Source organism: Hydractinia symbiolongicarpus, chromosome 8 (genome assembly GCF_029227915.1).
Source record: "Hydractinia symbiolongicarpus strain clone_291-10 chromosome 8, HSymV2.1, whole genome shotgun sequence".
Taxonomy (NCBI): Eukaryota; Metazoa; Cnidaria; class Hydrozoa; order Anthoathecata; family Hydractiniidae; genus Hydractinia; species Hydractinia symbiolongicarpus.
The window spans coordinates 2,084,819-2,108,045 of record NC_079882.1 but is presented as its reverse complement, the minus strand read 5'-3'; the positions used below and the strand labels follow the sequence as shown (position 1 = coordinate 2,108,045).

The 23,227-nt window shown below is 32.6% G+C and overlaps 3 protein-coding genes across 4 annotated transcripts; 2 read left to right on the top strand and 1 right to left on the bottom strand.

The window, feature by feature from the left end:
- Positions 1–5,303: 5,303 nt before the first annotated feature.
- LOC130655341 (structural maintenance of chromosomes protein 1A-like) lies at positions 5,304–23,172 on the top strand. 2 transcript variants are annotated; one of them, XM_057458082.1, is made up of 37 exons: positions 5,304–5,434; positions 10,850–10,926; positions 12,453–12,568; positions 12,781–12,901; positions 13,373–13,440; positions 13,522–13,612; positions 13,693–13,770; positions 14,689–14,796; positions 14,948–15,138; positions 15,217–15,265; positions 15,382–15,492; positions 15,571–15,642; positions 15,938–16,080; positions 16,588–16,650; positions 16,822–17,013; positions 17,712–17,814; positions 17,904–18,035; positions 18,574–18,725; positions 18,863–19,058; positions 19,238–19,306; positions 19,388–19,477; positions 19,726–19,769; positions 19,857–19,947; positions 20,211–20,327; positions 20,571–20,648; positions 20,745–20,828; positions 20,913–20,969; positions 21,049–21,159; positions 21,371–21,555; positions 21,639–21,746; positions 21,864–21,924; positions 22,082–22,135; positions 22,224–22,273; positions 22,346–22,420; positions 22,690–22,759; positions 22,834–22,944; positions 23,021–23,172. In XM_057458082.1, the coding sequence occupies exons 1-37, from the start codon at positions 5,326–5,328 to the stop codon at positions 23,081–23,083; spliced, it is 3,690 nt and encodes a 1,229-aa protein (XP_057314065.1). In that variant the 5' UTR covers positions 5,304–5,325; the 3' UTR covers positions 23,084–23,172. The 2 variants fall into 2 exon arrangements, with proteins under 2 accessions (XP_057314065.1, XP_057314066.1); XM_057458083.1 differs by lacking the exon at positions 5,304–5,434 and adding an exon at positions 7,796–7,936.
- On the top strand, positions 7,464–8,011 carry LOC130655355 (uncharacterized). Its single transcript, XM_057458101.1, has 2 exons — positions 7,464–7,848; positions 7,914–8,011. Coding segments are annotated over exons 1-2 (387 nt in total). The 3' UTR covers positions 7,916–8,011.
- On the bottom strand, positions 8,033–9,175 carry LOC130655354 (uncharacterized). Its single transcript, XM_057458100.1, has 2 exons — positions 8,579–9,175; positions 8,033–8,236 (listed from the first exon to the last, which is right to left on the bottom strand). Exons 1-2 carry the CDS (start codon positions 8,957–8,959, stop codon positions 8,138–8,140), a joined length of 480 nt encoding a protein of 159 aa, XP_057314083.1. The 5' UTR covers positions 8,960–9,175; the 3' UTR covers positions 8,033–8,137.
- Positions 23,173–23,227: the final 55 nt, after the last annotated feature.

Below are 23,227 nucleotides of genomic sequence, written 5' to 3'. Positions count from 1 at the left end.
TCTTTATTCTGCCGGTAGTTGATTACTGCCGGCAGAATTAATAGCCCCCTTTATTCTGCCGGCAGTTACTGCCGGCAGACTATCTCTCTTTATTCTGCCGGTAGTTGGTTACTGCCGGCAGAATAAACACCCCTACTTATTCTGCCGGTACCGGCAGAATATCCACGTCCAAAAGCTTATCTGAAGCAATAAATATTTACTGCCATAGAGTTAAAAAAAGTAATTGTTGCAGTGACTAAAGCAGCGAGGTTCGTATTATTGCAAACACCGGCCTATTGAGGCATCTTGTTAGGTAGCTATTGCATACAAAAAAAACAACCAAAAGACACCAAGATTTTCTGTTCTGTTTCTGTTATTCGTGTGAATACAATACAATTGGGTCATTCGATAAAATATGTACGTTCTAAAGGGAGAGGTGGTCATCCAAAGGCATACAAAATGGTAGCATTTGCCATTCTTGGTTTGTCACCAAATCAAGATTGCTAGCTAGCTATACTTTTTTATATAACTAACAGCTAGCTAAACACAGCATTGATCCCATGGCTTGCAAGCATAGTGTAAGTTTATAGTAGTATTTCATTAAGCACAAGATTTGATGGTCAAAATCTGGACCTAGGTTCACCACATCTTTAAATTTTCTGTACTTAAAATATTTCTGAAGAGGGTGCTGAGAAGCCGCAAACGCCCCCTCTTCCTCCTCATGTGAGGCACTATAACCAGCAGGCATCAAGTCAGAGGCGAATCTATAAAATTAATTTCTTTGAGTTACTTGTCACAACTCGTTGAGGAACTTTATCATTCATCTTGGCTTAATGAAATAAATTCTAGCTAAATTTAAATATGTTTGTGCACACCAAAAATGTTTTAAGTTTGCGAGGATATTTTCATGTTATAAATTTGATTCACAGTATTTCTGTTTATTTAATCACCAATCAATTTCGAGAGAATGTTTTTAAAATTGGCAAGAATTAAAAAGAAGAATTAAAATTAATATACAAAATTTTTAAAATGAAACCAATTTTCAAAATAAAACCACATGTTTTATTTATGTTACTTATAGTGTTTTGATATCTTCCTGGGCGTTAGTTTTCAAAACTTTTCTTGTTTTATGGACTAACGAGACCATCAAGTTAACTATCAAGACCATCAAGTTAACTATCAAGACCATCAAGTTAACTCGCGAAAATTATTTTGTATGAGACCTCTGACTTGATCCCTGGTTATATTGCCTACCTCATATAAGGGCAAGTTTGGGTGACTTTTCAAATTAAATTGGCGGCTGTCCTCTGAAACAGCTCGCACTTTCCCGCACTCGCCCGGAGCATTCCCAAAATAACATTCCTTGTTGGAAAGTGGGAAGAAGGTGCTTTTTCAGGTATTCGGATCTATACGGGGTTTTTCAGGAGAATATATACTTGATTTTTTTTTCAAAACGTCGAACTTGCCTGAAAACGCCGCCACTTTTTACGGCATATGCGTTATTTTTCTCATTTTTTTGCCATGAGCATTTTTGTTAACTGAATTACGATATTCTGAAGATATAAGATGAATACAGTTATCAAAATAAATCACAATCAAGATGTACCTCAATGCCATGAAAAGGACAATTGAAGGAAAAAACTCAGGTGTGTACTGTAATGTCATACCGACAAAAAGTGAATAGGCGAGTGTTTGTAACATTGAATTATTGAGATCAGGTTCAAACTACAAATAAATAAATTAGTTATATGTAAAGTTTAATGTAAATTAAACTAAAAAACTAGCCTAGCCACTGCAAAAAACAATGAGAGAGAAACAAATACAAACTAATGAAAAAACCAGAAGCTTACCAGATGGCCTAATACGAATAAAGTTTGTTGATTAAATTGATTCTTGAGTAAAATTTTACATCGATTGAGAGCGATTTGAGTACCACACCAGTTTTCTCATCACTGTTAGAGATTTTTTCTCATTGCCTGCAAAATATGCTTTGTACCATTATTTATAATAAAGTTCTTAGGCTTTAATGATAATATAATATTGTATTTACTAAACAATATAATAAAAGATTGAGGACTAATTAAATTTTTGTTATTCTATATTATAGAAACTTAACATTTACTCTGTCAGAAATGTTGGGAATTTGTTAGCAAATATTAAAAGAAAATATTTCAAAGAACACTTTTAAAAATATATAACATTTTTAAATAAAGTATTTTTTGAAAATACTTTATGGATTTTTAACTGATTTTAAAATAATTCAACGAAAATATTTGCAAGGTGTCAGGAAAATTTGGTCTTTTTATGAAATGTCAGAAAAGATCAGGAATTTAAACTTTTCAGTCCCCATAATGCATATGCTTCTCATTGTAACATGTTTTTCAATGTGAGTTTTTATCTTTAACTGTATTTGTGGCATCCTTTGTTTCTCTTTTTCTTCATGTATGTTGTATTTTTTTCTTTACTGAACTGCTCTAGTTTATCAACCATAACTTTAGGAAAAAGTAGGGAAGAAAATTAAAAAAATGTTAGGCTTTTAAGCTGAAAAATATCAGTAATGTCACAAAAATATTTGTTAACTTTTGAGTGGTCTGGTAGAGCATGGCCCTATTAGATCGGCATAGCTCAAAATGAGCATTACATACTCTAGGACCCAGCATTATTTTCAGACTTCTCCCAGAAATAATAGACAGCAGGCTGCATCATATAAAAAAACACAGGCATGTGGTACGTTGCGCTCCTAAAAAATGTTTTCAGAGATTTTGGTGCGTGATTTATCACTTGCCTGAGCAGTCCTGGTCTTTTGAGGTGCGCAATTGCGCCCTGTACCTCTGCACGCTCCTGCAACAATGGAGCAGCGTTTTCAATCACACACCAAAAACACCTAAGTCACTTCAATAATGCGCACCTGAAGTGTCTTTTGTATAAAGTAATTACTATACTAATAATCAAAGAAAAAAATGACTTACAGTTTGGAATTTGAATGAAAAACATGCGCGTTTAAAAATGAATTATTTATTTATTAGTTTATGGCATCATTAGGTTGTATATCGCAGTAGTCGCCAGTGGCATGCTTCGAAAATGCTTGTCACTGGCACAGCTTAACATGAAGCAAAACTGTACAGGTTTGAGTCTTTGCAGAATGTCTCTTCTCACAAAACCGAGGGCAGGGCTGACTTATTGCCTGCTGTGTCATGTGGGAGACAGAACGTCTGGACTTCTTTTTAATACAATATACAATTTTTTCGATTATTATTACTAAACATATTTCATTTCTCTTTCCCCTTTTAAGAATTTTTGATTTCTGCCAACGAAAGGCTGAATCTTTAAAATCGCCTGAGGAGATAAGGAGATAGAGAGATAGATAGAGACAGCGCAGCTAGGCTGGACGCCCGAAACTTATCCAGGCTAAAGATTTTTTTCTGAGAACGAGGCTAAAATGAGTTTTAAGCCAATAAGAATCCTAACAGTGCAACAGATTGTTTTATTATCCAATGAACAATACTTTATTGAAGTTTATATGCTATCGAAAGTTAAAGCTTGTGCATTGTAGCATAATGAAGATCGTCTTATAATGCGCCATCTTTGATGTGACGTCATTTCTTTCTGTACAATTTTTCAAGCACGTAGACTAAAGCTATATTCAGCAGAACTAATTAATTATTCATGAATTTTATTTTTTATTTATTGAGTTGTATTTTAACATTGCAGGTTAGTTAAGGCCAGGATTCACCTGTATAATATCATTAAATATATTCTATAATACAGTTATAATTTTTCTACAATATACTTATAATTTGTTAAAATATGGTTATAATTTCATTTGATTTCATAACAGCTAGCAGATAATAGATCTATTGTCACACTAACAAAAGGCATTCGAAACCAGATCACCAACAATATATATATTATTATTTTGATTTTATTCAAATATTATAGCCATGCCGCAAATTATGAGGTTATGACGCACATGTCAGGTGTTGAAATTGTACATATTATAGCTATATTATAAGAAATTATAAGAAATTATAACTCTATTTTAAACATATTTTTTTAAATTATATTGATATTATAAGTGATATTTCAAAGTCATATTGTACAAGTGTATCAGGCCCTTTACAATAATAATTGAGAATACTCAATGATTTATTTACCCCATAATTCTCCGTTTTCAAGATCAACTTCAAATTTTAAAATTTTTTAGGCTAATGGAGGAAATCTTCAAGCCCCTGGGCTTCTTGTTTAAACTTTATTCAACATGTTTTTTCTTTGGTATCATCACGAGAACATTCGTCCGAAAGCTGTATTAAGTTACAAGACACCTAACCTCTCCCATGTTTTGGTTATATTTAACTTGCATGGGTGAGCACTCTTCACTCAGTATTCTCTGTGACCATGAAGGTCAGACTGACTTGTGGCATGGTTCTAAATGGTCTTCCGTCTTTCGTTCGAGTCTCAGTGTAATGCACCAGCCGAACATAAGAGTTTCAGCATGAATGAAAAGGGCCGACTTTAATGTTCTCTATACCTTACGTTCTTCATAATACCTCCAATCGTTTTTGATCGTGGCAGTCAAATTTCACAACAAAATTAGGTCGATACCAATAAAAAAACAAAGCATACCTGATACTTTGTCACAAAACTTGTTCCTTTGATATATGCCTACATTGCGGTTTTTGCTGTCCCTTTTATCGTAGAACAATTTTTTATCTCCTAAATTTGGCACAGATCTTACACCACACAAAATTACCAACTTTTGGCCCGTCTTTTTCAATGGTTTTATAGCCAATTACATCTGGCACGTTATAATTTAAAAAGGTTTTTAAGGCTAAACAATTTCCCTTTACAGTTGTTATCTCTCCACGCTACTCGCAATTCTGTTTATTTTGAAAGAAGTTTTATTGTTTTTACCTTTTTATTCAAAAAAATGATCAATGGGTTTTACCTGTTAATTCAAAAAGTGATCAATGAGTTTTCCCCGATTTACTTTCGAACACGCAAATCTTTTTCTTTAATATTCTAGACATCGCGTGACCTTATTTAGAAGAAAAATTTTGGAGTTTCGCATTTTTAAAATTTTTTCTTTCCGTAATGTGATTTTTAAGAATTATTCCCGCTACAGTTTTATTTAGGAGCGTGATTGTTCACGCACCTAAGAAATGAATTGATATTTTAGGCGAGTTATTTTTCACTCACCTAACACACTTTAGGAGCGTACCAAGGTGCGATTGCGCACCTAATATGACGCAGCCTGAGACAGCAATAGATCCCTTGGTATTTGTGAACCTAGCCATGTAAAATATGCACTATCTAACTTAATTTAGGAAATAAATAAACAATAAAGAGATGCCTGGTTATCTTGAAAGACTTGAAATACAAAATTTCAAATCATACAAAGGCAAGCATGTTGTTGGATTCACAAAGTTTGCAAGTATTATTGGACCCAATGGATGTGGTAAGGAATAAATTCTAATGTAGCTATATATTCCGCTTTTATTGTCAGCAGTAAAGTGGAATTGAAAAATTGCATTTGATAAAATCTATGTTAAAGTTAGCACAGTATCTTTAGGGCCGTTTCTGTCATTTTTGGGATATTAATATTGGGTATATTTTAAAAGCTAGAAAATATTTTTTAAAATATATGTTTGTATGACATCAATAACATCAGAATGAATATCATATCACAAATTTAAGTCAAAGCTGTCTACAGAAGACCTGTGTGTTGTGGTCCATACCAAACTTTTTTTAGGAGACTGTGGTAAGAAAGGAAGTATATAAACGATTCTTAAATTTAGCAAAAAGCACCTTGGTAAAATATTGCTGACGCAAATGAAAATTGTTTTCACTAGGGGCCACTGTAATAAAAAAAGGAAACAAAAAATGATGAACTGCGTAATCTCAATTTTATAATCTGTGAAAATTGAAAAAGAAAAAGAATTATAACAACACCAAAATTTGAAAGGGAATTTTTTGCCAATGTTGAGAAAATTGCGAAAAGCATATCAAAATCAAATCATGAGCAAACAAAAAGAAGCTTTTTTTCCTTTTAAGATTTCCGTTATTGAGCTTAAGAGATAAAAATATTTTAAAAGGCACATGTGTTTATTCTATTTTTAACTTTTTTTTCACACCATGCTAATATGTGTAAAAAAAGTCAATTATAACAATTAAAGTGTTTTCTATATTTATTATTCTGAAAATTTTAGAAAAAATCAATTTGGTCTTGATTATTTTGGTCAACTTGCAGTCTAACATTAACTCAATCTGTATGAATATTCTCCTTTATTTATTTATTGTCAGAGACACATAAGTAGAGTTTATAACAATTTCACGAGACAAAAACAGCTTGTCAGAAGCAAATAATGCTTTCTCAACTGACACAACTAAAGATGTGTTGAAATGTTATTTCATTTTTTTTTGCTGTGTTTCTAGCAGGAGACCCCATGTCTAAACACCATGTTTTTAAGCCACAAGTAATTACGCGTTGAATGACAAGAGTGTATGCCATATATACGAACAAGTTAGTGTGTCATATACCAGAGACATACTTCGTTGGGTAGTTAAAAAGACAAATAAAACTAGTGTTCAATCTAAAAACAAGAGTATACTGTCACATTTGAACTATGTCCAGAGAATGAATGTAATATTTTCCACGAAATCTTGTGTAATTGTAATGCCAATTTTAAGGTAATACATGGTAGCCGTGTAAGGTTATGCATATAATTTTCTACATACAAATGATGAATAATCACCATTCAAACAAAGTTTAGGCAAGACATCTGCCAGAAAGGTTGATTGAATCTTATTTCCTAACTACACCATTTATGACTGGGATAAATGTGGTGTTGCTGCAAATTGAAAAAGTGCATTTCTATGTATCTGTAAATGATTGTCATTGATTATCTTGTTTTAATTTATATATATTAGTAATTAAATTTTGTTCTATATTAAATTCTCTTCTCACAAGTTGCTTCTATTGTGATTTATTGCGCCAAACTTCTCATAATTTTTTCTATTTAAATAATGCCATTATGTGCCTCTGACAAGTTGTTCTTGTCACAGATCACTACATCTGATTGTGAAAGAGAACATTTAAATGTTAATATGCTACCAGGAGTTTACATTTCAGAATTAATGTCAAATATGTCAGTTGTTATTATTAAGTTCTTAAACGGCTGCAGCAAGCTAAGTACTTTAACGGCCGCAGCAAGCAGAAGCAGCAGACACACAAGTGTTAATTGAATTAGTGATGATGAAGGAATACTTTTTACATTGTCTTTTAAAGGGAAACTAAGGTCAAAAAAAAATGTTATTAAAAAAAAATTAAGAACGTTGTATAACATCTAAATAAACTATTGAAAAAAAAATTAACTCTTAATTTTCATTATTTAGGCTGTTTTAGCCCATTAAAAGTTCTAAGGTTTTCTGAAATTAACCGTGTACTCCATTCACGGTTCCTCGTGAACCATACAGAATTATGACGTATGAGCCGCGAGACTCAAAATCACTTAGTCATGGATAGCAGCGAAAAAAGTAGTTGTGCTAGTGAACATAGCGAAGTATATAGTTCTGAAACAGATGAAAGTATTTGCAAAGGGTGTTATGATAACGAACCTGAATATACTGAAAGTCAGTTGAAAAACATTTGTTCATCAAAAACTGCGAATGATATTTCAGACGACGACGAAGATGAGGATTTAGACTCAAGCAGGTTAGAAAACTTACATTGGTGTAAGTGTAAAAAATGTGATATACGCGAGTTAATGACTGTTGAAGAATGCAAGTGTTGTTTGGAGTTTACAACTTTACTGGGAGAAAAGCTGGAAGAGAATACATGTATTACCTTGCATAAAGATTTTAATATTCTTTGTTTAAATCGCACCGTATTAGAGACAGCAAGCATTAGACATCGCAGATATCAAAATAATTTCAAGGATATAAAATCTTTTCAAAACAAGTAAGCTTATTATTCTACCTTTCAAAACAAATATAAAATATTACTTCATATGCGAAAAAAAAAATGCGTTCTTTATCTACATAAAAGTTCGTTTACTGAATGTGAGTCAAAGAATATTTAAAAATATATATACAACATTTTGTAAGGCCTAGGTTCCACAACAACAAAACATATTATATTCTTTTTAGACAACTACGCTTTTCAGCATACAGACAATATACGGCTTGGGTGCATTACTATGAAATGTAATGTCTGTGAAAGTGTGGTTTCTTTGTTTTCACTAAGTAACTTCTTTACGGTCTAGAATAAAAAAATAAAGTGTAGATCAGATTTTTCTTCGAAGTCCAGCCAGGTGCGCATGAAAACTTAACCTGGTTTTCATTAACATTGATAACAAAAATAACATATGATAATAAAAAGTAATACTAGTAATAATATTCGTGCGTTTTTCCAAATTTTATTAAGAATTTTTCATGGAAATTTTTATAAAATTTCCACTTATTTTCACTACTTAAAAAAAATTACGAAACACATTTATATTTTAATTACAATATAGAAACCAGGCTATCTAATTAAATATGTTCGCTAAAAGAGTTGTACCAGAAAAGGTTGAAATTAAAAAATATGATTTTTGTAACTCACATGTAGGCATTCTTCCTGCATTTTTCTTTTTAAAGATGAATCACGTTTTAATACGGTAGTGCCATCCATGTTAATAAATTCGTAAGTTTTGTGTTTAAAAATAGTTGGAACTGCTCCACAAAGTAGCTCTACTTTCCGTTTCGATGGTATCCCCGTTAGACGTCCTTTTAAATCATCTTTTATGCAGTCAGGATGGAAGTGGTCTTCACATACAACTTTATTTTTCCCAAATGGAAATGTTTCTACATTCAATCCAGTACCAATATTATGCAACCATTGTGCTGCGCGAAGTTTCTCTGGCTTTGGGATCATGAAAAAACTTTTTTTAGCAGTTACTCTCCCAGTGGTTTGCGAACATCCATATGCCAGGCAACTTGGCATTTTGAGTAGTAAAGACAAAATGTACAATTATAGTTAAGAAGTAAAATTCATCTTTTATGTCTTCATACATCAAATCAGGCGAACCTTATAGTATGGTTTCACTTACTCACTCGCGGATCATACGTCATTGCTCTCCATCGTAGAGTTTTTTTATGTACTCTAACGGAGATGTAAATAATAACCTTTTTACTCTAAAATCCTCATAAAAATACATTTTTTTTGACAAAAAATTTAAGGTATCTTTTTTAAATAGTATAATAAACGTTTTTATGAAAAAAAAAATTTTGACCTTAGTTTCCCTTTAAACCAATGCATTTTAAAAATTACTTTTTAATTTTGTCTTGTTTTCTCAGAAAATTAATTTTTAACTTTTTCCTTTTTTCCTCACAAAATTATTTTTTGCTTTTGGTTCCTCCTCTTTGTTTTTGCTTTATTTCCTGACATGTAAAATTAAACCTAGTGTTTGTTATCTTTTCGTGCACATAAAAATTTAAAAACAAACGTTTGCATTCTTTCTAAAGATTATAAAAGTTTCTTTTACAAACACTATAAAAAACTCACAGGGTACCATTCTACCCACATGTGTTAGCAACTGGGGAAAAAATAATTTGAAAAAGCTTGGTAGAAACTAAAATGAATATATACATCAGCATTTTTATTTCATGTATACCAATAAAAATGTTAAAGCAAACAACTATCTGCGACAATTCGGGTGTTTCACACACCCATTTTTAAGCAATTAAAAACGTACAAAGTTCTCCTAAGTATATACAAGTTTAACAGTAACCATAGTTACAGATTAAATACTTATTGTATAAATACAATAGAGCAGATCTAACGTTGTTATTCAACTGGGGACTATCCCGCATTATGAAGAAACTCTCTTTAATCTGTAGCAAATACCGGTTGTTACCCTTAGAGAGTATACTAAAATCGTCAAGAGATGATGTGGTGTGACAGGCTTTAAGATGCAAGATGACGTCGATTTAGATGAGGTTGATTTCTTACCTGTTAAGGGAGACACTCCGAGGTGCTTGCTGGCCCAAACCTTTGATGACGTGACGTCTCACCTATATAAGTGGCGTTGCAGCCACTGCACTTATATTTGTAAATGACGCCTGACTTTAATTCATTGGGCAACAGGTCTTTAAATCTGAAAAAGTTAGATAAGCAGGTGTGAGTTCTGAAAACAACAGAAAGTTTACAACAAAGCAAAGTAGATTTAAAAAGTTTTTATAACTTCGTTCTTGTTTGTAAAGATGTTTTACCTAAAAAAGGGAGAACAATCAAAATGTTTTTCTTTTTGTTGTCAATTTACTAGCGCAATGATTCTTCCTATCAAACAAAATACTTTGTCCAGAAGGAAAAAAACTAAAAAAGTTAAAATTGCTGTCATTTGCTGTTATAGAGAATGAAGGAATTTATAGAAAAATAACTCCTTACAAAAGCATTTCTCTATAATTATAGTTGTTTTTTGTCTGTCTGTTACCTTGTGGTTTTTTCCACGGGTTAATTAGTAGTATAAACTAAAAATGCAAGTAATAATCATAGAATAATATAGAACACTCTTTCCATGATATATCATATTTTACAGCTAAAAAATATTTGAAGTTAAAAATCAAAATTAATAATAATACATAAAGTACCTGGTTATGTAAGTAAATACAAATCTTCTTAATTTTAACTTGTGCTACTTGCTAATAATGAAAACCGGAGGCTTAATTATTTTTTTTGGTTAAAGAAAGTATATAATAACTATTATCTAAATTCATCTAAGAACAAAAGGAAAAGTAAATCATGTGGTAAACCATGGGCCAGCACATTTTTAATACACACATTGCATCAAAATTAAAAATTTTTAAAATTAACCATAACTTTGTTTGTATGTAGGAAAGTCAAATATGATGGATGCTATCAGTTTTGTCCTGGGTGAAAGAACATCAAATCTTAGAGTAAAAACAGTCAAGGTGGGTCTGTACATTGTTTTACCTAACTTTAAACAAAATTTATATTCTGAATAACTTTATTCAAAAATACATAGCTTATAAAATCAATAGTCAGTAGTAAGTAATTAATGGAAAGTTTTAACGTCCTTGGGGATTCCATCCTAACGGTTGGCTCTTCCTCCCCTCCAACTGTAAGTATGTTACATTACCGCCAGAGATACATATAGCATTGCTGAAACTTGCCTGCCTGCCACACAAGCCGTTTAGCGGCCAGTAGATGGCACCAAATGGACTGACGACACTGCATTTAAAGTGCGCCGGAGTGGGGACTTGAACCTGAAACCTTATGATTACAAATCGAATGCGCTACCACTACACCAACTCTGCAATGTTAATAAAACAGTATAAATACCTTATTCGTGCAGCAAGGCTAGTTAAAATTTACTCTAAAATTTTTGGTTTTAGACCTAATGTAAATATGTTCATTTATGATATCCAAAACCTTTTTCTCTTCTCTCATTTCCTCATGTTTGTTTTCTAAATAGAATTATATAGAAAGGGTTGCGGAGTGGGGGACAGGATCCTCTAGGTTTGCAAGAGAAAAATTGTAGGTGCCGCTTTCAGTCAAATCATATAAAAACAAATCCCCTTGGCTCGATTTATCCAATTAAACAGTTTTATTTTTTGCCAAAGCGAAAAAAGTTAATTTGATGAAATATGTCCCAGGGCTCCTGCATTAGCAGTACTGCAATCTTTTTGGGACACAATATTCCATGGGCCAGTCACATATTCTGTTTAAAACCTGATGTATCAGAAAATGCTGAAAAATGTTAAACAAAACAAGAATGGTATCCAGAATCGATGTACAATTCGTGTCAATTTACAGACTCGAAAATTATTTCTTTATCAGGAAATTATTAGTATATCAGAAAAATTATTTTTTCGGTGTAGAAATTATGAGAATTCTTATCCAGAAAATTACTTTGTGTTTCTTAAATGCGTTTTGATTAAACCTAAAAAATGAATGTGATAAATATATTTAAAAATTTTCAGTATGTGTTGATAATTGCAGGAGAAACGCTCATTATAATTTGATAGGCCTTATTAATATGTCCGATATAGAAATACTTTCTGTTTCTGTCATTTGACCAAAACCGATATATGCTTACCAACAGGGTTAAAAAAAGTCAATTTGGCAATGTGTACTACCCTGGAACGTTTGTAGTATGTAGTAAAGAAAGACAATATTAAAACACTGAAAAAAACAGAACTGAAAATGAATGAAATTTTGATATTTTTGAATGTATAGATGCAGGGAAATACTATATACTCCCCACCATAATTACTTTTTACTTATATTTGCCTTAGTTAACAAGGAAATAGGTTTCGCTCCGCAATTATCGTAAAATTGTTAATCCTCCTTCAAGATACAATAAACTGAAGCTGTGTAACCTTTTTTCCTTTAGGGGTTATAAGTAGTTATCAATTTGAAGCAAAACATGTACTGCTTACATTTTTTGGCAGTAAAAATTAACATTTATATTTAGGAACTCATCCATGGTGCACCTGTAAACAAACCGATTGCAACAACTGCTAGTGTATCTGCATTTTACATTGACACTGACAAGGTTGGGAAAAGCACACAAACAGTTTTTACAAGAAAGTAAGTATAGGTGCAAGAATTGCTTTCAAAAAGTTTAACCATACACAGATGTTAAAATAACATATCAATGCCTGACATCATTTTTTACATTTCAAGCATGCTTTTATTTAGTGCATCTTTCAACACTAAGCAGAAGAACAAATAATTATGATCATGTTGTAAACGAGTTCCACCTATTTTTATTTTTCTTATTTTTGATTTAACCTTTTCAGAATTGTTGGCTCAGGCACAGAGTATCGCATTAATGGTAAAGTCATTAATAACAAGGATTATCAACAAGCCTTGGAAAACATTGGAATTTTAATCAAAGCCAAAAACTTTCTTGTTTTCCAGGTGAATATATTGTCGATTAAACAAATTTTTATGGAATATCCATTGATGTTTTTGGGGAATCGAAAAGTTACCCCATATGTCAATCTGGCATTCAAATTTTACTCCTTCCTTAAATTTCCTTGAGCATCAAGATTCCCTGGACTCCTACATAAACTTCTGTGAAGCATGTGGACGACAAATCACCCGAAAAAATCTCTATTCTCCAAAACAACAATGTTTCATTGTATGAAATATTTAACGTCAAAGTTTTACCCCCCTTCCTCCCTAACATTTGATTGAAGTGTACATTTCCCGATTTGTGAGTCATGCCTTACTGAAAACAAAACTTCTGTCCAAACCAAGTCTCTTGCAAAAGCTATCCTGGTTAACAGGATTAGAAAAGCCAAAAAAAAACCTGAAGTATTTAAGTGTGGAAGGAAGGAAAAGTGCACTTGTTGAAGTTTTATAATGTAAACTTAATTTAATTTTCAGGGAGCAGTAGAATCGATTGCAATGAAAACACCAAAAGAGAGAACTGAAATGTTTGAAAAAATCAGTGGGTATGTTAAAAAGAATTTAAAGTAATAATTTGGAGTAGTGTTGTACATCTTTCAACTTTTGAAAATGCAATGTTATTTTAGATCTGGAGTCCTAGCAGAAGAATATGAGAAGCGTAAGCAAGCAATGGCTAAAGCTGAAGAAGACACAACATTTTCCTTGCATAAGAAAAAAGTAAAATATTTTCTGTTGTATATTTCTTTTTGGTCAAATTTAAATTGTTTTTATGGAGAGTGATATGTATTTCTTTGCAGGGTATTACTGCAGAACGAAAAGAAGCTAAAGCAGAGAAAGATGAGGCTGAGAAATACCAGAAACTGTTGCAGGATTTGGTAATGTCAGCATTTTTAAAAATTAACAAAAAAAAACACATTTTAGGTGAACCATAAGTGTTATTAACCTGGTGCCCAATATTTTGTCATTAAATGTGAGTAAAAAATGTTAAGAAAAACAAAACACACTATCCTTTCCATTGTTGTATTTCATTTTCTCATGTACACTATAATTGCTGAGAGCACATTCAATTTTTTAAAGTAATTCAAGTGTTTGGGACAGTTCCTAATTTAAACAATCTTTAGCCATCTAAAGGAGGTCCACATATTTGAGGCGAGAGGGTTAGGAATAATGAATGCAAAAGAGGGCAGGGGGTGTTCAGTCTAAATGCGGACGTCTTTTACAAAAAATTTTTTGTTTTTTTCTGGATTTTAGTTCTCACTTTGGAGAGAACAGAGTATTATACAAGTAGTTTGTTTATCCCTGTGCATTAAAATCATTTTTATTCAAGAATTCTTAATCGTTTTTGTATGGGAACTTTTTTTGCTTTTTAATTCTCTATATTAGGCATTAACTAACAAATTTCTGCGTTAGTACAGGGATGTATCGGTGGGTTTACTAAGAAACTATATCGACCACGAAGAATTGATGAAAATGTCACAGTTTGTATCTGCACATACACAGGGAGGGGGTAAAAAGTCAGTATGGATGGATGACCACTTAGATAATATATCATAAATTCAATGTAATCATTATGGAGAAAAATAATTTGTCTACTGCGTTTAAATTTATTTTAAATTCATTTTCAGAATGTATAAGAAAATAAAAAAAAATAAAAATAAAATTTTCTTCTAAAAAAGTCTATTTCCATAGAAATTTTATGCGATGCAATGATCATTTCCTCAAGTGCTGTGGTTGGACAGACAATTAATCCCTTGCAATTATGTCGAAGGCTAAGTTTACTTTTTTATGTATAGGTTGATGCAAAACTCCAGGCACAGCTGTTTAAATTGTACCACACAGAACAGGATATCAAAAAAATTGAGGTTGAAATAAAAGAACACCAGAAGGAACAAAACAAATTGGTAATTTTCTTCAGTTTAATCCACAATTTGTGTACATTATTTTTATGTATGGATGTGTGAATGTTAACTTAATTTATATTATTAAATTTGTTTTGTTAAAATTCAAACCAATTAATTCCTAAAAATTTTTCCATCCTCCTTTTGTTATTAGGATTCCAAAAAAAGTGTTATAGAAACTCAGCTAAAAGCTAAGAAATCTGAAAATGGTAAATTGTCTCGAGAAATTGCGTTGAAGGAGAAAGGCATCGCTGATAAAGAAGCAGACTTAAACAAGAAGAGACCTCTGTACTTAAAAGCCAAACAAACAACGCAACATCACAATAAGAAGCTTGAAGATACAAGGTGGGAAATATAATGTAGACGATTTGTGTCTTGATAGTTATTCGACCAACCTCTCTTAATTTTTATTCATGATTTAAGACAAGCTCACTCGAAGACAAAACGAAATGCTGAAAAGCAAAAGAATGAGGTAAGGTGGAAAATATAAAACTATTAACTTTCCACAACAACTTAAGAGTTCAAAGTTTGTCCCGTTTATAATGAATAAAAACAGAACTGTTTCTAAACCCTTATTTTAATGTTTAGATTAAGGAATTGGAAAGAGAACTGCAAGAGGTTCAAGCAATGGCCAAACAATACGATGAGGAAGTTTCACAGGAAAGTCAAGGCCAAAGTTTAGAGCTAATGGATAATCAAGTCAGTATTTTTTATCTCGAAATGTGTTTAAAGATATGTCATATAACCATTTGATTATTATTGATTAATTTTCTTCAGATTGCTGAATACAATCAACTGAAAGAAGCTGCTGGGAAGCAAGCAGCTGCTATTCAAGCCCAGCTGGACAAGGTATACTAAATTATAATGGGTCTGACAGACGAAGGTAAATCTGGAAAAAATGTGAAAAGTCTTTGTTGTTTTCTGTTTGTTGGAAAATGCAACGAAAATTTCTATCATTGCATTTAAGCTTTGTTTTGTCTATGGAGGGTTTATTTTTTATAGTGTACACTGTGCTAAACAATATGTTTACCCTGTCCCCCTTCTACTAGACTCAAAGAAATGTCTTAGTTAAAATCTCTATATCTCTGTACATTATATTCACCTTGTATCTGATTGAAAATCAACTAGCTACTTTGTCTTTTAGATTAACCGTGAGCAGCGTGCTGACACAGAGAGCTTGCAACAAGTGAAACAACGTAAACAAGATTTCCTTGCACGACAAAAAGAATTAAAAGAGCAGAAGCAACAATTACAGCAACGTATTACACAATGTGATGAATATGTCAAGTATGTCGAATGAATGATTATAACTGTTCATATACAGTTACAATTGTATATATAGTATATACAATTGTGATAAAAAAAATTACAAGGAAAAGTTGGTGGGAATAGGTTTGAATGGTCAGAAATTTTGGTGAAATATTTTTGCTATTTCTTTCAAATTTCTGCATAATTGTGTCCTAACAGAAACATTTTTTCACTTAAAAATTGTGAACGGATGGAAATTTTAATTGCTGTCGTGAGTGAGACTGCAAATAGTGTGAAATACTAAAGTGTACTGACTTTGACAGTGACAAAGTTTTCATTTTAATAGCCAACTATAGTAAAAATAAAATTATCCAAATTTGAAATATATAGATATGGGAACTAAAGCAGAAAAATCCTAAATTTCAAAATTTTGCAGCAAAATGGTTTGTTAACATTGATTTTTAAATTATGGCGTTCTCATTACCTAAAAAAAAAAAAATTCAGTTTTAAACGTACATGTAAAGCTTTTTTAATCGTATATTATAGGAGTAACGTTGAAAAAATGAAGAAGCACAAAGACGAGTATGACAACCTTGAAAAATCTGTGAGGTACTTCATATTTCATTTAAAACTGAATACACATTTCGTTGTTCCGTACCTGGTGTTTGACTCAAGGTAATATGTGCCAATAGCGGGAACTTTGGAGATATCGATTATGTCAAATATACTTTCTGTAGTTAACTCTACCCTGATACTCGTGTATCTTTCGTATTTATTTAGGCAAGCTAATCAGCGCTACCAAGAAGTCAACACCCTGCTTGAAGGCGTACAAAAAGAAATTAATGAGGCGAAAGCTGACAAATCAGAAAATACTCGCTCGCAAAGAAAAGCGGAATTTGTGGATAACTTAAAGAAGTTGTTTCCTGGTGTTTATGGACGTTTGGTTGATTTGTGTGAGCCTGTTCACAAAAGGTAAACAATTATTTTTAAAGATTTAGCATTTTTATCAAAATATTGACAGATCCAAATAGTTAGCGTCTGGCTAGGTGACTGAGTTGTAAAATTATATTTATCTACGAATTATACTTGTAATCAATCGAATACTTTGTAAATTTTATATAAGTTAAGCAAAACTATTTTAAAGTTTGTAAATCAGTTGTTTACATACAACAGAATTCCTGCGTTCTGACAGAAAAAAGTATGTGTTGGGAAGTATTGCAAGCTATATTTTGCGCTTAACGTGGACAACCAATCATAGTTCAGATATATGCTGAGAATATGAAATAATTTTTTTTGTAAAACTTTATTCAACCTTTCTTGGTTAGAGCACAGGGGCTAAAAAATAAATGCAACGCGATAAATATCGCTTTGAGTATTTCTCTGTTTGAAAACTGACCTTTCTTTAATGTGAATATGCAAACCAGGATTTTCAACATTTGACAAAACTTAACAACAATTTGTAAGCCTTTAGTTGCAAATACCGTAAATAACGGATTAGGCGCCCGGGGCGTTTATATAAAAATTCCATTTTGACAGGGGGCGCTTATTAGAGCAGGGGCGCTTATTTACAAATATATTTCTAACCCCGGGCCGTCTATTTGAAGGAGCGCTTATTGGGCACGGAGCGCTTAATCTGTCGTTTACGGTATGTTTCATGCCTTTTTTTTCAGGTACGCAGTTGCTTTAACGAAAGTGTTAGGCAAGAACATGGAAGCTATTGTAGTGGATACTGAAAAGACTGGTAGAGAGTGTATCCAGTACATGAAAGAACAGGTTTGTTATTGATACTTCTTTCAGCTTTTATGTAATATATTTGAATAAATACAGTCAATAAGTGTAGTTGTGTTCTCTATTTATCATAGATGATTCAACGTGAGCTGTACTTACCTCTCGATACACTTAAAGTGAAACCAATCAATGAACAGCTTCGTCAAGTGGGAGGAACTGCAAAACTTGTTGTCGATGTTATCAAGTATGATCCTGAGTGTATTAAGGTAAGTTTTATTTGACTTGTGTGGGAGAACACTGCCTTCTCGCGCAGCCCAAAATCGGGAAATGTTGCATATTAGAAAAGGAATTTGTGCTGATAAATGTGATTCTAGTTTCTCTCCATATATGTTTTATCTTATTTCGAATGCTCTTTTGCATAGCGGCCTCTTAATATTTTATATCTACTAAAGCTAACACCATGGGGACAATTTTTAAAGGCAACAGGAACAAATTCAATTACTATCGCCTAAAATGTAGCTTGTGTCGTCATTGTAGGTTTTTGTTGCTAACAACGTCAATTAACAAGATATAAAATCAAATCGATTTGATCGATTTGTATCTTTAAAGCGGCATGCAACTTGTAAGCGATTGTAACAGTATTAAATTTGTGACCATCGCCTGAGAATATTGCCTCATACCCCGTAGCTTGATGTAAACTCTTGAATAAAAGTTGGGTTTTAGTTCCTAAAATTTAAATCACTAAACCCGCAGATGTTCTTGTTATTGCTGCTCAATGCTCTTCCATTACTTTTTGTTTTTCAGCGTGCACTGGTTTTTTCTTGTGGTAATGCTCTTGTTTGTGATACTATGGAGGAAGCCAGGAAGTTAGCATTCACTGGATCACAACGCAAGAAAACTGTATCGGTGGATGGAACAATGTTCGAAAAATCAGGAGTTTTTTCTGGCGGACTTGGGTTAGTTTATTTGTGATTTTATGTTGTGAATGTCCAACTAGGGAACTAGCAAGTATTTTATAGCATAAGTACTAATTTATTTTTTATATGTTTCTCTGTTGTTCAGTCTTCTGTAATATGCTATTTTTTATGTGTAGTGATATTCAGAGAAAAGCGAAGCGTTGGGATTCTAAACAAATTGATCAATTGAAACGTCGACGTGACCAGTATGTTACTGAAGTAAAAGACCTCACCGCAGAGCGCAGAAAAGAATCTGCTTTACAAGATTTAAAATCTCAAATCAGCGGTTTAGAGTCACGACTTAAATACACAAGAAGAGATAAAGAAACGATAGTAAAATTTGTAGTTTTTTCCTTAATTTAGTATTCGAAGCATAGTGCTCTGGTTGGTAAAAGCAGAACTCGGAGTTCCTGGTTTTTTTTTTTCTGTATTTGAGTATTTTTAGCGTGTAATTCTTTTAAGTACTGAGTTGTTTTTTTAATTTTAACTTTATTACTTTTTCTTTCTGTTAGGAACAACAATCACTTGTGAGTAACGAAAGAGAGCTAGAAGTTATTGCTTCAAAACTCGAAGAAATTGAGGTATGTTTAGAAGTTGTTTTTATCGAATGTTTGCAAATAGAGAAAGCGATTTTTTTTTAATTCTTGATCTTTTCTTTTTAGCCTCAATCTGAGAAACACGTAGTTGCTATTTCGAAGCGTAAGAAAGAAATTGAGAAACTGCAAGAACAAAAGAATGCAGTCGATGACGAGGTATCAAGTCTAGTGCATTTTATTTTATGTTAATTTTAGTTGTTTTTTTTAGTTTTTATACCTTTCTATGCTATAACTTAGTTTAACAAAATGTTTCTCGGAGATTTAGTTATGAGTCGCATTAAGTAACATTCCCATCGCTCAGAATAGAATCAGCCACGTGATGACAATTACAACCGCTTAGTACAGTTTCACTTAACGATAATTTTAAAATTAGCATGAAAAATTAACTTGTCATGTCTCCTTAGATATTTGGATCGTTTTGTGAACAAATAGGCGTTGATAATATCAGGTATTGTTTACTCTTTATAGCACTTACTTTCCGTTATCGTGCTCTTTATGTCTATAAATAAATGTTTGTTTACATTTTTTTGCGTAGGCAATACGAAGAAAAACAATTAGTAGCACAACAAGAAAAAACGCAGAAGAGGTTGGAGTTTCAAAAACAAGAAGGACGTTTACAGAGTCAGGTGAGTAAAAATACTGAAAAATAGCAGATACGTTCATTGACTGAACCTGCAGCGAAAACCTTCATATACGGCTTGTGTCAGGCTAGGTGTGGTTCTTTATATCGTCCTCGTGAATCGCTTACCCCATTTCATTATTTCGCTGTCTTACATCGGAGAAAAGAGTTTTATTGCCTCTAAGATATCACGGTAGCCTTAGTAATAAATAAATAAAAAGCGTGTTGTTAGTTTGAATCTGACCTCGGTTTCTTTTTGTTATGCACTAGCTGGATTACGCAAAATCCCACGACCATAAGGATCAGCTTAAGAAATTGGAAAGAAGTATGAAAAAATATGAAGAGGAAATTGAAAAATTGAAAGCACAAGAAAAACAACAAATGCAGGTATTCATTTCCCTTTCATGGTTTCTTAATATTGTCACTTGTTCAAACGCAACCTAGTATTTTCCACTGTATTGATTGAGTCTGACCCTTTTTTGATTAGTTGAGAATTAGTTTTTCCGCACAGCAGCAAGTTTTAAGGTTTTAATGTGCGGACAAATCAGCAAATAACGACCAATCACGTTCGGTAATTCTTGATAGAGTATGAGCAAGCGCGATTAAGTTGATACTTTTTAAACATTTTAGGAGATCGACCGAGACACTAGCGAATTGGAAAAACTTCGCCTCGATATTCAGGTGTTAAAAAATGAAATGAACGACAAGGTATAGTTGGATTGAAATATAGATCAACAAAAAAAAGTATTTATGTTTTACTTCAAGTTATCCTGACAAAAAGTATTTGCTTTTGTATGTCTGAAGGAAATTGAAATAAAAGAAGTTAAAAAACGAATGACCTCGCACACCAAGGATGAAGTTGCATTGCAAAAGAAAATCTCCTCCAAGGTGGGTCACAATTCAGCAACATCTTCCCAGTTTAAATCTGAACGTTATTTTTGCATTACAAGCTCTTTTATTTTATTATTTCAGGAACGACAATATGAAGAGAAACTTGGTGATCGTGTTAGCCTTCTAAAGCAATGCAAGGTAAGACTGGAAGTTAATTTTTGTTACTATAAATTTACGTTTTTTATTACAAAGCTAATATTGGAGACTTTGTTTGTAGATGGATGATATTAAAATACCACTTAAAAAGGGTTCATTAAACAATATAGATGCGTCGGCAGCTACGTCTAATCAAGCCGATGAAGAAATGGAGGTAGATGGCTCTAGCCAGGTATGCAATGTACCTTCATATATGTTGTCTACCTCTAGGTACGATGAAGTTATGTACCGTGTTATCTTCGTAATGCTTTTGCTTACGTAAATGCTGTTAGTATGTATTTAGTACATCAGAATAAGTCTAGCGGAGTTTATTTGTTTTTTTTGAACTTCTCTTTTTGCAATTGCCGTTTGCTCCCATGACCATCCTACGTTTTGCATTACAGAGTACGAAACTGTCGAGTATGGACGATGGCATTGAAGTGAATTACAGAGGTTTGAGTGCAAATTATAAGGATCCAGGCGATGAGGATGAAGTTAAAAAGATATCTCAAGAACTTACCTCGAACGTTAATAAACTTGATGCTACATTATCGCGCATTGCTGCTCCTAATATGAAAGCAGTGAGCAAGTATGTAGTATGTTCGTTCGTTACCCTGAATGTGTTATTCTGTTGGAGGTAATTAATTGTTTTGAACTTTAACTAATTTTTAGATTAGACGATGTTCAGCATCGGTTGAAGGAAACGAGTGACGAGTTCGAAACAACGCGAAAGCGAGCAAGAAAAGCAAAAATGGAGTATGAAGCTATACAGAAAGAAAGGTAGTGTCGGTCAACGTCAAAAAATTTATTAAAAATTATCATTAAAATAATTCTATGCACTGCTCTTTTTTTCTTATCTTTTTATGCTTTAGTATTTTTTCCTGTTCCTTTATTTAGGTACGACAAATTTATGGATGCGTTTGAACATGTTTCTCAAAAGATAGATGATATTTACAAGGTATGGCAACCGCGTATTTTTATTCCTCTAAGTCACAAGTATACCGCAGTACTTATTTGACATAAAGTAGCGACACACATTGGTTTTCATGTTTCTTTATTTCGTGTTGTTTCTGATGCGTTGTACTCGAGCTGAAATTTTCTTTTCTTCTTTGCAGGAATTATCAAATAATCCAAGTGCTCAAGCTTTCCTTGGCTCTGAAAATGCGGAGGTATTGACTTTATTTCTCGCTCTACTGACATGTTGTAGTGTAGTGTTGGGCTTGCATGAACTGCAATGTTCATTATCTTCTTTTGCAGGAACCTTATCTAGAAGGTATCAGTTATAACTGCGTAGCTCCTGGGAAAAGGTTAGTAGCGTTTGACTTTTGGGACTTCTGTCTTATGTAAATTGTTAAGTTGAACAAATCTATTTTTTTTAGATTCCGACCAATGGATAACTTATCTGGAGGAGAAAAGACAGTTGCCGCTTTAGCTCTTCTTTTTGCTATTCACAGGTGATATATTTTTACCTCTCTTATTTTAGATACAGTTGTTACTTTTTAACCGAGTACAAAACAACTTTTTTTATTAATGCCATTTTTTTCTCCGCATAACGATAGCAGTTGCAGCAGATTTGTGATACATTTGGTTGATGTTTTTATATGTTAGTTCACGTCGTTTTAATATGATTAATATGATATGGTCACGTGTTTAAAAGTTTTATTGTTTATATATTTGTTACACCAAAGACGCTGTATTTATTTTTAAGTTTTTTTAACCTTAGTTACCAACCCTCGCCTTTTTTCGTGTTGGATGAAATAGATGCCGCATTGGATAACACAAATATTAACAGGGTATGCACATGTTATTCTTTTCTACACACGATAAATTGTGAATTCAAAAATGTTTAAGATGTTTTCGTGTCTAGGTTACAAATTATATCAAGAATCAAACGGAAAACAATTTTCAGTGCATTGTCATTTCACTGAAAGAGGAATTCTACACGAAAGCAGATAGTCTTGTTGGTGTAACAGCTGACGTAAGTTGACCTTTTCCAAGCATGTTTCTGTATTGGCATTTATCGTTATGTTCACTAAACACTTTTTATTTTATAGCCTGATAATGAATGCACCACAACGGAAACGTTTATGCTAGATCTTCGAGAATACGAAGACTGATGAGCGAAGCCAGAAACTATATCAAAACTTTTCGCCTTATTTATGTATATTTGTTTGTTCAACCTTTTTGTTAATATAACTGTTCGAAATCTTTTTTTTATTATTGCAATGAACTTAGTCCGCACTAACATAAAGCCAAATCTC